This window comes from Mercenaria mercenaria, chromosome 17 (assembly GCF_021730395.1).
Source record: "Mercenaria mercenaria strain notata chromosome 17, MADL_Memer_1, whole genome shotgun sequence".
NCBI classification, from domain to species: Eukaryota; Metazoa; Mollusca; class Bivalvia; order Venerida; family Veneridae; genus Mercenaria; species Mercenaria mercenaria.
The window spans coordinates 52,638,784-52,652,273 of record NC_069377.1 but is presented as its reverse complement, the minus strand read 5'-3'; the positions used below and the strand labels follow the sequence as shown (position 1 = coordinate 52,652,273).

The 13,490-nt window shown below is 36.0% G+C and overlaps 1 protein-coding gene across 2 annotated transcripts in view; it reads right to left on the bottom strand.

The window, feature by feature from the left end:
• Positions 1 to 13,490, bottom strand: part of LOC123537473 (homeodomain-interacting protein kinase 2-like) — a 62,964-nt gene that overhangs the window by 23,030 nt on the left and 26,444 nt on the right. For both annotated transcript variants that reach the window (XM_045321195.2, XM_053528174.1), the window contains exons 3-4: positions 7,939 to 8,062; positions 1,209 to 1,331 (exon numbers count right to left, since the gene is read on the bottom strand). In XM_045321195.2, coding sequence (XP_045177130.1) covers positions 1,209 to 1,331; positions 7,939 to 8,062 — 247 coding nt within the window. The remainder of the gene's footprint in view (positions 1 to 1,208; positions 1,332 to 7,938; positions 8,063 to 13,490) is intronic.

Here is a 13,490-nt window from a genome sequence, read left to right as displayed (position 1 = left end):
TCATTCTTGGTCTATTTACTCAAATAATGGTGACAAAGAGGTGTATTAAGGTCCAAGACTGTATCCATTATAGTATTTGAGAAAAGTGATTAATAGATTTAACGAAGAAATATATTTTTCCTAGGCACAAGGGCCATAATTAGGATAAAATCGAAGAAAGTTACGGTTCCAAACCTACTTACACATTTAGATGTGATCAATGTTCAAAGTCTCATATACCAGGGTTGATCCAAAAGAAATGTCACTGAGGCAAAAGCTGGACAACATTTTATTAAACTCTCTTTTAAATTCAAATAAGACCAGCTAAAAAAAAAAAACCTTTAACATGGGAGAATGGAATGGAACAAATAACTATCCTCATGGCTTATTATTAAACACAGACAGCCTTCTGTAGTGCAAAAAGAGCTTGTCATCTAGAATGACCTTATATACAAAATCTTACAATTGTAAGGCTTTAAAAGCTGGTGCCTAACAAGGATATAATTAATGTTTTATACTTTTAAGTCACATAAAGATTATGCACAGCTTTTGAAAATGGCAGACTGAAACAAGTTCCATCAATCATTAACCTTTAACATTCTAACTACAAGCTGAGAAAAGAAAGAGGCAGTAGTTTTTGGTTAAAGCAGAGGCTGTTCCTTAAGAATCTGATATAATTATTAAGCCAGCGCAAAAAGTGGATAAGTGGATTGAAATAAAGAATAACTTCCCCAGTTTTTGCACTCTGGTGACAAGATTCTTATGATCAATTGCTCTGCTTTTTTAATAATCAACTGAAAGACATCCAGAGACAAGAATGCTCAGTGGCGAAAAACAGTTTTCAATCTCAAGGTCACCGAGCCCTTGACATTTTGGCCTACTGACCGCAAAATATCAGAGATTAACTGCTGACCACAGACAATCATCCTGTTAAGTTTGACCATTAGTAGACCAAGCATTCTCTATTTATTGATTGCAAACCAAATGGTCTACCAACTGACAGACAGACCATCAGACAACCAGCAAAACAATATACCGCTCTTCTTCGACGGTGGGCATAAAAATGAAAATTTGCACACGATTATAACACTGAAGTGGACAGCTTTTATTTTACATAGTTTTGCATCAAAGAAAGGGGAAGGTTCTTACTTATAGATACATGTAAAGAGATCTTTCAGATATCTTTTTCCGAACCTATTATGCAATACAAACTGGACATTCAAACTAACCTTCAATCGCCAAAATGGGTAGTTGCTATCTGTATTTTCTCGAATAAAGAACCGTGTAGTTTTTGTGGCATTGCTCAGCATGTGTTCTGCAGGCAGACCCTGAGTCTGTGAAATGTACCGAATCTGAAACAATTAGAAGAACAATACATAAACAACAGACTTCTATATCTGGAACTAGAGATACCTGGAACATTACTGAAACAGTTTCATTTCTTTTCTCCGTTTCTTTTTAAAAATGTCCTTCTAAAACAGTACAAAGTTTGTTTGTATAAGTTCACGTAATAGCAGGTAAACAAGGCAATTTTCCATCAAGCATTCACCCAGATGTTGGCTAGTACCTGTAGACTTTCTCTGATCATAATCATTCTATTCCAGTTATATTTCAACTAGCAACTTTCATGATTGAAGTTAAAACTGTCATTTCATAAGGACATGAATTTTTGAATATCAGATTTCAAGGAATTTCATGCGACACATGGGACTTCTATGTGGAAAGGCAGTCCATCTTCAATTATAATTATTCACCATTGTATGTTCCCTGGCAGCACATTTTTTAAAAGACGTAATAATCTTCATTAAAATTTGTTCTTGAGTTGGTGTCGACCCTTCTTTAGTTTACTATACTGTCTGTACAAATTTTTATGCTTGCTGACTGACTGGCTGGCAAACAATTCAGCAAGTATATACACTGGCCAACTTTCATAATTAATTGCCACCAATGAGATTCTGAATGTTTAGTTTGAATTTCAGGGGTGTGTGTTGTTGGGGGGAGAGGTGGATTCAACAAAACTAGATGCTTCTTTCTCAGAATCAGAGGGAAGGTACAACTGAATGTACAAGGCACAGGTCACAGTTTAATGGAACTCAATCACACAGCCACCGTTTGTTTCTTTAGAAGGACAAAGTCATTACACTGGCTTATACAAAAATCAATATAAGCCTCCATTCACAAAAGAAATATATTGTTAAGACTTCTTACACAATATTAAACAATTTTCTGAGAACAATATTCTCAACACTCCCTCCATTTCATTCTTACAATAATTTTTTGTAGAAAGGGCTTGCACCTTTTATCCTTTTAGTTTATACTAATTTATTTTAGGTCAATTGTGAAGCAAGTTCTACAACTTATATCAATCACTCTCCACACCATATTCCCGATGGAATCCATCGCCATGAGGGTATGAGAGAAGAGAAGCCAGTTTCCCTTTTAATGCTGAGAGCTAAGCAGGGGAGCTACAGGTATCATTTTTTACATCTTTGGTATGATGCGGCCGGGGATTAAACCCAGGGTCTCCCGCACTCGAACGGACACTCTACCACAAACACTTTTTTCCATTTCACTTTGTAATTCTGTAACATGACTATGGTGTATCAATACATCAATATCAGGGTTTAACAATGTCCGCCCTAGACCAGGAAACCTAATTGATTTTTCTACTTCAAACTGAATAAATTATTATGAAAGGTCAATAAAATAATAATCTTTTCACATTCTTAGAAATGTGGAGAGGAAACAAAATCGTCAACATAACAATAATGTGTAATCCCGGAGGTATAACATGCACAGTTAATAAATCTGTTGTTTGACAATAATATTTCCTGTTTGTTAGGACATAAAATAGGCCTTCGTTTCCTTAAGTCACACGCATTATTATGAGAACAGAGGCAACTAATCATGTTCTTTTGCAATTCTCCTGTATCACTGCAAAACCTGTAAACATCAAGGGGGCCTGTATGTCCAAGTTATAGAGGCCAACGATATCGAATCCCTTGCCCATCACCAATACGGGTTCAAAACCTCACTTGGGGATGTAGAACTCTCCAAGTGAGGAAGCCGTTTTATCCAGGTGCCCACATGTGATGTAATAATACCTAGAGAGGATGGTGAGGTCTCCTCCATCTTCAAAAAGCTGGAAAAGTCAGCAGATGATCTAGATTGTGTCAATGTGACTCTAAAGACTCAAACACAGTAGAAAACAAGAGGACCATGATGGTCCTGAATCGCTCACCTGTCCCCACATGACCCAGTTTTGAACTGAGTATGACGTTGTTTTTTCTATTATTTGACATAGTGACCTAGTTTTTGAGCTCATGTGACCCAGTTTTGAACTTGACCTAGACATCATCAAGATAAAAATTCTGACCAATTTTCATGAAGATCCATTGAAAAATATGGCCTCTAGAGAGGTCACCAGGTTTTTCTATTATTTGACCTAATGACCTAGTTTTTGAAGGCATGTGACCCAGTTTTTAACTTGACCTAGATATCATCAAGGTGAACATTCTCAACAATTTTCATGAAGATCTCATGAAAAAATATGGCCTCTAGAGAGGTCACAAGTTTTTTCTACTTTTAGACCTACTGACCTTGTTCTTGACTGTACGTGACCCAGTTTCGAATTTGAACTAGATATCATCAAGATGAACATTCTGACCAATTTTCATGAAGATCCATTGAAAAATATGGCCTCTAGGGAGGTCAAAAGGTTTTTCTATTTTTAGACCTACTGACCTAGTTTTTGATCGCAGTTGACCCAGTTTCCAACTTGACTTAGATATCATCATGATGAACATTCAGACCAACTTTCATACAGATCCCATGAAAAATATCACCTCTAGAGAGGTCACAAGTTTTTTTTTATTATTTGACCTACTGACCTAGTTTTTGATGGCATGTGACCCAGTTTCGAACTTGACCTAGATATCATCAAGGTGAACATTATGACCAATTTTCATTAAGATCCATTGAAAGTTATGAGCTCTAGAGAGGTCACAAGGTTTTCCTATCTTTAGACCTACTGACCTAGTTTTTGACCGCAGTTGACCCGGTTTCGAACTTGACCTAGATATCATCAAGATGAACATTCAGACCAATATTCATACAGATCCCATGAAAAATATCACCTCTAGAGAGGTCACAAGGTTTTATTATTATTTGACCTACTGACCTAGTTTTTGAAAACAAATGACCCAGTTTCGAATCTGACTTAGATATCATCAAGGTGAACATTCTGACCAATTTTCATGAAGATCCATTGAAAAGTATGGCCTCTAGAGAGGTCAAAAGGTTTTTCTATTTTTAGACCTACTGACCTAGTTTTTGACCGCAGTTGACCCCGTTTCGAACTTGACCTAGATATCATTAAGATGAACATTCAGACCAACTTTCATACAGATCCCATGAAAAATATGGCCTCTAGAGACGTCACAATGTTTTATTATTATTTGATCTACTGACCTAGTTTTAGATGGCACGTGACCCAGTTTCGAAACTGACCTAGATATCATCAAGGTGAACATTCTGACCAATTTTCATGAAGATCCGTTGAAAAGTATGGCCTCTAGAGAGGTCACAACGTTTTTCTATTTTTAGACCTACTGACCTAGTTTTTGAAGGCACATGACCCAGTTTCGAAACTGACCTAGATATCATCAAGATAAACATTCTGACCAACTTTCATAAAGATCCCATGAAAAATGTGACCTCTAGAGTGGTCACAAGCAAAAGTTTACGGACGCACGCACGCACGGACGGACGATGGACGCCACGCGATCACAAAAGCTCACCTTGTCACTTTGTGACAGGTGAGCTAACAAAGAGCTGTCAGCCTACCAGAGGACAAGATGCACTTGACTATCTCTATGTTTCATAGCTAAAGAGGGCATACGTACCTGAGGAAATTTAGAACCAAACTATGCATCAGATGTTGATGGTGTTGTTAAGACAACTGTTTGAGTCAAATGTCAGTAATCTGACTAATAACGGAGATAGAGTGAAAGTCTATAAAGAACTAAAAGACCCATCTGAATCACAACTAGATGTAAAACATGCTTTTAAAGGTCATCATTTTTCCTTCCAGTTTATCTGCTATCTGAAACTACCTGTTAACAAAGACTAGGGGGTTGATACCATAGGAAAGTTTGGCCGTACTTAATATGGACAGCTGTGAAACTGGTATGAAAGTACCACACACACACACATGCATAAAATCTCAATTTATACAGTAACAATATTGACTTTCATATTTATTCACTACAAATTGCGAAAATAAATGAACAAGAAACTTTATATTGACTTTTAAAAGGCAAATCCCCACAGTATACAAAGTGTTCTATAAATCCAATACACAGATTTTAAGTACTTAATGCATTTACTATACAGACTGACCCTCTTTTGACAGCCATTAAATTAATGTTGGTACAAGTTATAATTCAGCTCTTCAATAAGTCCTAGCAGTTACAAAATCATTTGACTACTCGCACTATTGTATATACATTTTCAAATTCAATAATGCCAGAATTTCTTATTCCAATAAAAGACCGACATAATTTCTTCTTTCCCTTCTTAAGATAAAATGGTTTTCAAATTACTTCACTGTTCAAACTCCAACCAAATATGAGCCCCAAATTCCAGTCACTGTTCATTGATTTTCAGTTTTGTGTGACTTTAACCATGGTTGTATTTTTTGTACTGATTAATCAACTCTGATTTAGACTCATAACCAAGATAACTGTTTTTTTCTTGCAGCAGAATTGCTTTCTTTGCTTGCAGTAGCAATGCCTTCTTTGCTTGCAGCAGAATTGCTTTCTTTGCTTGCAGTAGCAATGCCTTCTTTGCTTGCAGCATAATCACAGCAGAATTGCCTTCTTTGCTTGCAGAAGAATTGCTTTCTTTGCTTGAAGAAGAACTGCTTTCTTTGCTTGCAGTAGCAATGCCTTCTTTGCTTGCAGCAGAACTGCTTTTTTTGCTTGCAGTAGCAATGCCTTCTTTGCTTGTAGCAGAATTGCCTTCTTTGCTTGCAGCATAATTGTAGCAGAACTGCCTTCTTTGCTTGCAGAAGAATTGCTTCCTTTGCTTGCAGTAGCAATGCCTTCTTTGCTTGCAGCAGAATTGCCTCCTTTGCTTGCAGTAGACTACCTTCTTTGCTTGCAGTAGGACTGCCCCTAACAGTCTGGTTGACTTGCCTTTAGATAGTAAAAGGAAACAGCTCTGTATAGCTGTTTCTTAACTTGCATTTAATTCACTATTTAACCTACTTTCCTTCTTTTCATTTGCATTTAATTTCTTTTTTATGCAATCAAACATTTCATTTCTTTTTTATGCTATAAAACATTTCTAATCCTTTTTTTTCGCTACCAAACAATAGAAATGAACGAGTATAACTTCATAATGACTTTCAAAGGGGAATTCGTTAGAAAAAAAACTTAATATCTTATTATTTAACACAATTATTTCACCTACATGGCAAAAGACTGGCTGCAAAACTCTTGTAGATGTATAAAAATACTGAGCAAGATACAACAATTTCACCATGAACATTAGAAATAATGCTTCCTCACTGTCTAAATAATGTTAACAGATTATTTTATATAAAGGCATAAATTAACAAACAATCTAATCTATCATGCTGAGAAAAACATCAGAAACAAGGAAAGAGGCAAGTTGCTTACATTTCACATAGACCAGAAATAAATACCATGTTTCAATAAATGGTGTTTTCCATTTTTTGCCAAGAAAAAAATTCAGATTCCAGTGAGTCAGTGCACTTAACATAAGAACATTTTAAAACATTTAACTTTTTACATCTGTATCAAAATGTTTTGTAAGTAATAAAACAAACTTCTGATGTTTTAAATTTTTGGGAGGAAACTTTTAATTTTGACAATCTTGTAAAATGAAGATGACACGCCTTATAATTAAGCCTTCTGGGGTCTGCACTGCTTTACTTTAAGGTAATGGATCCTTAGAGGACAATCAACAATTTCTACCGTGTAACTATTTTTCTTGTACAACATTTCTTGTATGATATTTCCTCATTCTCCGGCAGCTAACTTAGCCTATACAGGACTTTTTGTTCCAGCTGGAAAGTGTCAAAATTGCATTTGGAGTTGTTGGGATTACCGTCGCACCAACAAAATTATAGGTCATATAGCGTCTTTCCAGCTTTGATGGGAGGAACACTCCAGGTGCCCCTCTGTGCATTATTTCATCACAGGTGGGCACCAACCTTCCTTACAAGCCCAGCTGGATGGCTTCCTTACATGAAGAATCCAATGCCCTGAGTGAAGGCTTGAACCAACACAGGCATGACAAGTGAGGAGCAAATGATTCGAAGTCATCAATCTTAACACTTAACTGTGTAAGATTATTATACATGGTTCATACAGACCTTCCCAAAAAAAATTCAAGTAGTTTTCAAGGAGTTTTCAAGTAGTTTTCCTCCATTTTCAAGGACTAAAATGGGCGCAATGTCACTGCTGCTGAGACATGAAATACCGGTAACCAATTTAAATCCAATTTAGGACAAAATTAAACAATGTAACACAAGATTTATGTAAAATGACCTTCAACGCATCGCGGATAATTACACAGTGTGAAAATTACTTGAAAGCGCATAAAACCCGTAAAGTACAGTACCGTACCGTACTATCGCCGACTCCGTGGCAGGCCCTAATGGCGGTAACGGTTGTTGTTTTTTTTGTCGTTTTTTAGTTTATTTTGGTCCGTTTATAATGTTTGTCCATTTCCACTTCGCACCTGACGAATTTAAGGACTATTTGCCATCTTTTGTGCGTTTTTTCCTAAATTCAAGTAGTTTTCAAGTAGTTTCTGACTGTTACAAAATTCAAGTAGTTTTCAAGGAGTAGGCATCAAATTCAAGGACTTTTCATGGCCTGTGCGAACCATGTAATATATGCATAAGAAATGAAAAACTAAAAGACATACCTGATCATACTCTGATGACCCCGGGTAGAGAGGCCAACCTAGGAACAGTTCCGCTATTACACATCCTAGTGACCACATGTCTATCGATTCACAGAATGGCAGACCAAGCAGAATCTCTGGTGCCCTGAAATACAAAATACCACATGCTATAAGTGGGTTTTCCCTGTAAAATACATCTATACAGAGTGTAAGAAAAACAGACTGTGACTTAAACTGATTAACTGTTGAAAGTTTGTGAGTTACAACAAGTAACTGACAACTTTCCTACAACCTTTTAGCAGAGAGGGCCAATGAATTCTGGCATGCTGTCTTGAAACAAAGCAGCATGGAGAACATTCCGCTTGCACGAAGCTCAAACTGTTAACAGGCCTGTTGGCTGCTCACCATTAAAACACTTTCAAGTAATATTCTCTGAAGACTGAAACATTAATATTCTTCGCTAACAAATGGTCTATTCAAATTTCCATGCCAATCAACTTTAAATATTTAGGGCAAAAATGTTATACAAACTTAGAGAAAACATTGCTTACAGGCTTATCATGAAGCAGCTGCAAATCCCAAGGCAGCCTACTTTTACTATCTCTATCAACAGGAAACATGCAAATACTGCAGTATTAATTTGCAAATCCAAGTTTACAACATTAATTACTAAGCACATGAGTATCTAGTATATAACTCCCAACTTCTTCCTCTGATTTCACTAATATAATAACTCCCTAGCTGCCTTTTTTTTAAAGGGAAAGACAACATTGTTCTTACATTAATTTCGTCTACTGAGATTTCTTAAATCAATTAAAGAAGTGAAAGAATTTTCAAAATCGAAGTAAAAATGAAGAAGTTCTGAGCATTTACATATTTAGTCAAATTGGTGGCCATTTTGTTTCCATGGACAACAAAATCAAAATGGCAGATTTATTAAATTTTTAGATACACATTTAAACTGTATTTACTTATTTCTGTAAAATAATTTCTCTACTTCTTCCAACTATAATAAAAATTATCATGTTTTACACCTTACACTCAAGAAACATATCAAAATTAATCTATTTAAAAGGTTATTTGCTAAATAAAGAATTCAGCAGTGTGTAAATGACGTCATAAACACTAAAATGGCTGCCTCCATGATCACCTAGTTTCTTAAATTTCAAACTGCCATATCTTTTTCAGTAGTGGTCCGATTTTACAAAGTCTTTCAGCGTTATGAACAGCTTGAGGATGGCTTTTACATAAAATAAATTTATATATATACAAAGAGCACATACAGCAAAGGTGATCAAGTCAGATTAATGGAGTCTAATCTGTTAGCTTAAGCAATGGCTCAGGTAGAGCACATAACAATGGAACAAGAAGTTGCTTTAGCTGTACACCATGAAGATGTGACAGAACATGATGATAATGTCTGAATGCAATAGTTGTCTTCCAACCATGTGCCCTGTGGGGAACCGTCAGTTACTTGAAAATGAGTTGATTTAAATTCTGATACATTATTTCTGAATTTGTCCAAACTTTATGTCAGAAATCAAAATATTTTCTAGTCTGCATGCGTTACAGTAAAAGAACTAATTTAATGTCATATAGAAATACTTTCCTGGCACTGTGACCAGTCTACAATGAAGATGGCACGGCCAAGGCGCATAACGGCGAAAGCGGGTAGGTACAGTGGAGGGGGGGCCTCTGCCCATGTTAGGGGGAAGGTGAGGAAAGTCTCCCCCTGGAGAATTTTAAAATATAGGTATGAAATGGTGGCCTCTGGTACATTTTTAGGTCAAATTTTCAGAAAATTACTCCTTTGCCAAAGTAGCTGGGTGCATCTTTGATGAGTATAGGTCACTTCGCAGCCAAATGGGTGTGCACAACCCCCTCGGCCCGGCCCTAGATCCAGGCCTGCTGTGAAAAGCTCTACTTAAAATGTTAACAAAGAAATCAGAAGCAATTTCTAAGAGATCAGGGAATCAATCTGCCTGACGGGTACGACATGTTTTTTTTTACAATGCGTTGCCAAACATGCTGCCATTCTACATTCAAATGGTTTTCCTATCTTCATGAGATTTGATAGGTGGCAGGTATGATTGTTTGACAATATTCATACATTAGTTAACCGACTAGTGTAACCGTTACTAACCTTACTGAAAACCTTATCAAACAAACAAAACAATTAAACTAAATTCTGAGGGCTGAACTGACAACTTTTGACTCTCCTTTATTTAACAAGTTACTGCAGTTTTCTGTTCCACCCTCATAAAGTAAAGTTTAATACTTTTAAATCTGACATATTAATTCTTAAATATTTAAACAAAAAGCTACATCAAGGAACAATACCATATTATCATATTATGTCAAGTACCATATGAAAGAACTAATTTCACCAAAACCTTCAAAAACCGAACAAAAAAACAAAACAAAGTGAAGCTGCAACACATAATTTTTCTCTTGGGAATTTTCCAGCATATTGAAAATTCTTAACAAAAAGCAAGTGAAACAGTTCTCTTTAACAAACTAATTTTTTAGTATAAGCAGTCTGCAGACTGTCATAAAGTAAATAAGATCTCCTTATGAAAAATGTGTTACAGATCCTTAAAATACAATAAAATCTTCTCATTAAAGGTTTGCAGGGGAAAATGTTGTTCGCTTGTGATGTATTTTCTAACACATGTTACAACTCTGAAATGCATTTTCATAGCAGGTTATGAAACTGCACTCCATGAATATCTAACACTTTATTTTATGCTTTAACATAAACGGATATCAAAACTTGTCCACAAACAAACAAATAAGGGTATCCTAAGTAATATAGTTCCAAACCTTCTTGGTATTGATTCTAATCAAATAGGTTGAGACAGTAGAACACTTCCAATATAATGTAAAATACTAAAGGTACTCTCAAAGATCGGACAACCAACACAGTTAAAGGGACATGCCTCCAGATCAACATCGAAATTTCAAAAATATGAAAACAAACAACATCGTCAACACGTGATATATTCAATGTCTAAAATGATTAACCAGTACTCTTTAAAAAATATTTTAATGTGTTTGATAGAATGCAGCTAAATGCCTTCTACTTTTAATATCTGATTTCAAGTAAGAGGTTACATGTAGATAAAAAAATTCCTTAAACTGGAGCCAGGAATCACATTAAAATTTCTTTAAATTGCAATTGCAAACTTTTATGAACTCCAAAAAATCTGACAAATGTGCAGGTATACAGGTTTAACCACTTTCTGCCCTTCCCTGCTCAACCTCTCTGGTATTTCCACAAACAAGCTGATACTGCTCAGGAACCGACTAGTAGGCGACTACCTTGTAACCCCTTTAAGTTAAATGAATGACAAATATAACTGAAAACACTGTCGAACAAACAAAACCTAGTCATGAATTTGATCTTAGCTCAAGAAGGACAAAATGTTCTGTCAGAAATTTTGACAACAGACAGTGTGTCTAAGATCAAGGATGTTATCAACAAAATTGTACTTCCGATCAAAACTGCTGTTATACAACTGCAACATATTATATGAAATATAACATGAGACGTTTGTAAAATATGTATGAAGGACGACCCCAGGTGCCGCTCCTAGGGCACTGTTTCAGGCATGGGCAAGCACTGGGCAGAACTACCAACCTTCCCTATGCTAGCTGGATGGCTCCCTCACAAGAAGAATTCTACACCTCAAAGTTTAACAAGGTTCGAACTTGCATCAATGAGGAGCACTTAGTGACCATAACCATTTGTCAAAAAAAAAAAACCCAAAAAAAAAACCCCTCAAATTTTCTTTAAAATGATGTGTTATATCAAGTGCATTGTCTTATATAAAGAGAAGTCAAGGAAAAACCTGGTTTATACAGAAAAGCTGGCCCAGGAAATTATTTTCTAAGAAACAAAAAACACAAATTATTCATACATAATCATACAGTGGAGTACACTAATATTGATGTAAGATTTGTGCTTGTCAATGTAAGAACCTGTAACTCGCATCTTCAGCATATAATGGCATTACCAAGAATTAGAACAATACAAAAATATTGTCTGCAAAAGACTGACAGGGATCATGTGACAGAATTCTAGATTGCTGTGGGTTCTGTCGCATGCTTGGAGAAGAATTCTGCTCAGTCAACAACTTTCATCAAATAGCTAATTACTTTGAAATCTGACAAAGGGTTTTAACGGTTATTTGTTATATTAATGCACAATAACTGCACACAACTCGAGTCTTAGATGGGCGCTTTCAAGTTAATAATTGAGCCGTGCCATGAGAAAACCAACATAGTGGGTTTGCGACCAGCATGGATCCAGACCAGCCTGCGCATCCGCGCAGTCTGGTCAGGCTCCATGCTGTTCGCTTTTAAAGCCTATTGGAATTGGAGAAACTGTTAGCGAACAGCATGGATCCTGACCAGACTGCGCGGATGCGCAGGCTGGTCTGGATCCATGCTGGTCGCAAAGCCACTATGTTGGTTTTCTCATGGCACGGCTCAATTATTCCGTAATAAGCTTATTATGCTTCTGCTTTCTGGAAATAATGGTGAAGGACTGAGAGACTGAGATTTCTCTGCAGTATCTTGAAAAAGATGTGTCCCTGACACATTGAAAATGCAGATGCTGAAAAACGATTATGGACTGACCAGCAGGCACATAAATCTTTTGGAGGGGACGAATTGCAATTCAAGATTATGTTTGAGTATTCCATGCACAGATTCTAAAATTGCATTAAGAAGCAAACTTGAAAGAAGCTTCAAGATTTCTTGAACAAAACAAATTAATAAAACGCCTGGTGTAGCAGTCACTTCTGTACAGTGTGAACCTGCTAGGAACAGTCACCTGTATGCCAAAGAGTTGATAAACCCTATACAGTAAAACCCATACATGTGTATATATAATTATGTTCTCTGTAAGTAGCCTGTCAAAAAGTCAATAAAAATGCCAAAAAAAACATTAATTTACTAAAAATATTATGTGATAAAATCACGACACATATGAGTATTTCATATTTATACTAGAAAACAATCAGAAAACATGAAAATAATTATTATCTTGTAAAATATTCTGTCGTATCACAGACACTGCATGCCTTTTTTATGTAACTGCATGCTTTAAATTTTGTAGCACCTTTTTATAAAAAGATTTTACACAAAATGAAAAATAAAGTTTTTTACAAATATTGATGATGTAAATAGGAAAACTGGACATAGACCTCTTCTGTCTACAGTGGCCACTTGCAGACAATCCCTTAATTAAGCAAGTACTATGAACAGGTACAACTAAAAACATGCTTTTATGCCCTAAAACTCATTGAATTTACTAGCACTTTGATCGCATGTGATCAAAACTGGACAAACCAATCATTGAATTTAACTATTCATACAACTACCGGCTATGCAGGAAAAGAGAACATTTTAATACTATTGCAACCTTTTCCTTAAAGTTTAAACCATCTCTTTATAAATATGGTAAAGCCTTAGTCATAAATGACTGAACAGACAGTAGTAAACATGCGGTGACCTTGGTCAGACAAGTTCAATCTTTAATGTCAGTAATTTGACAGCCTATCAAGATG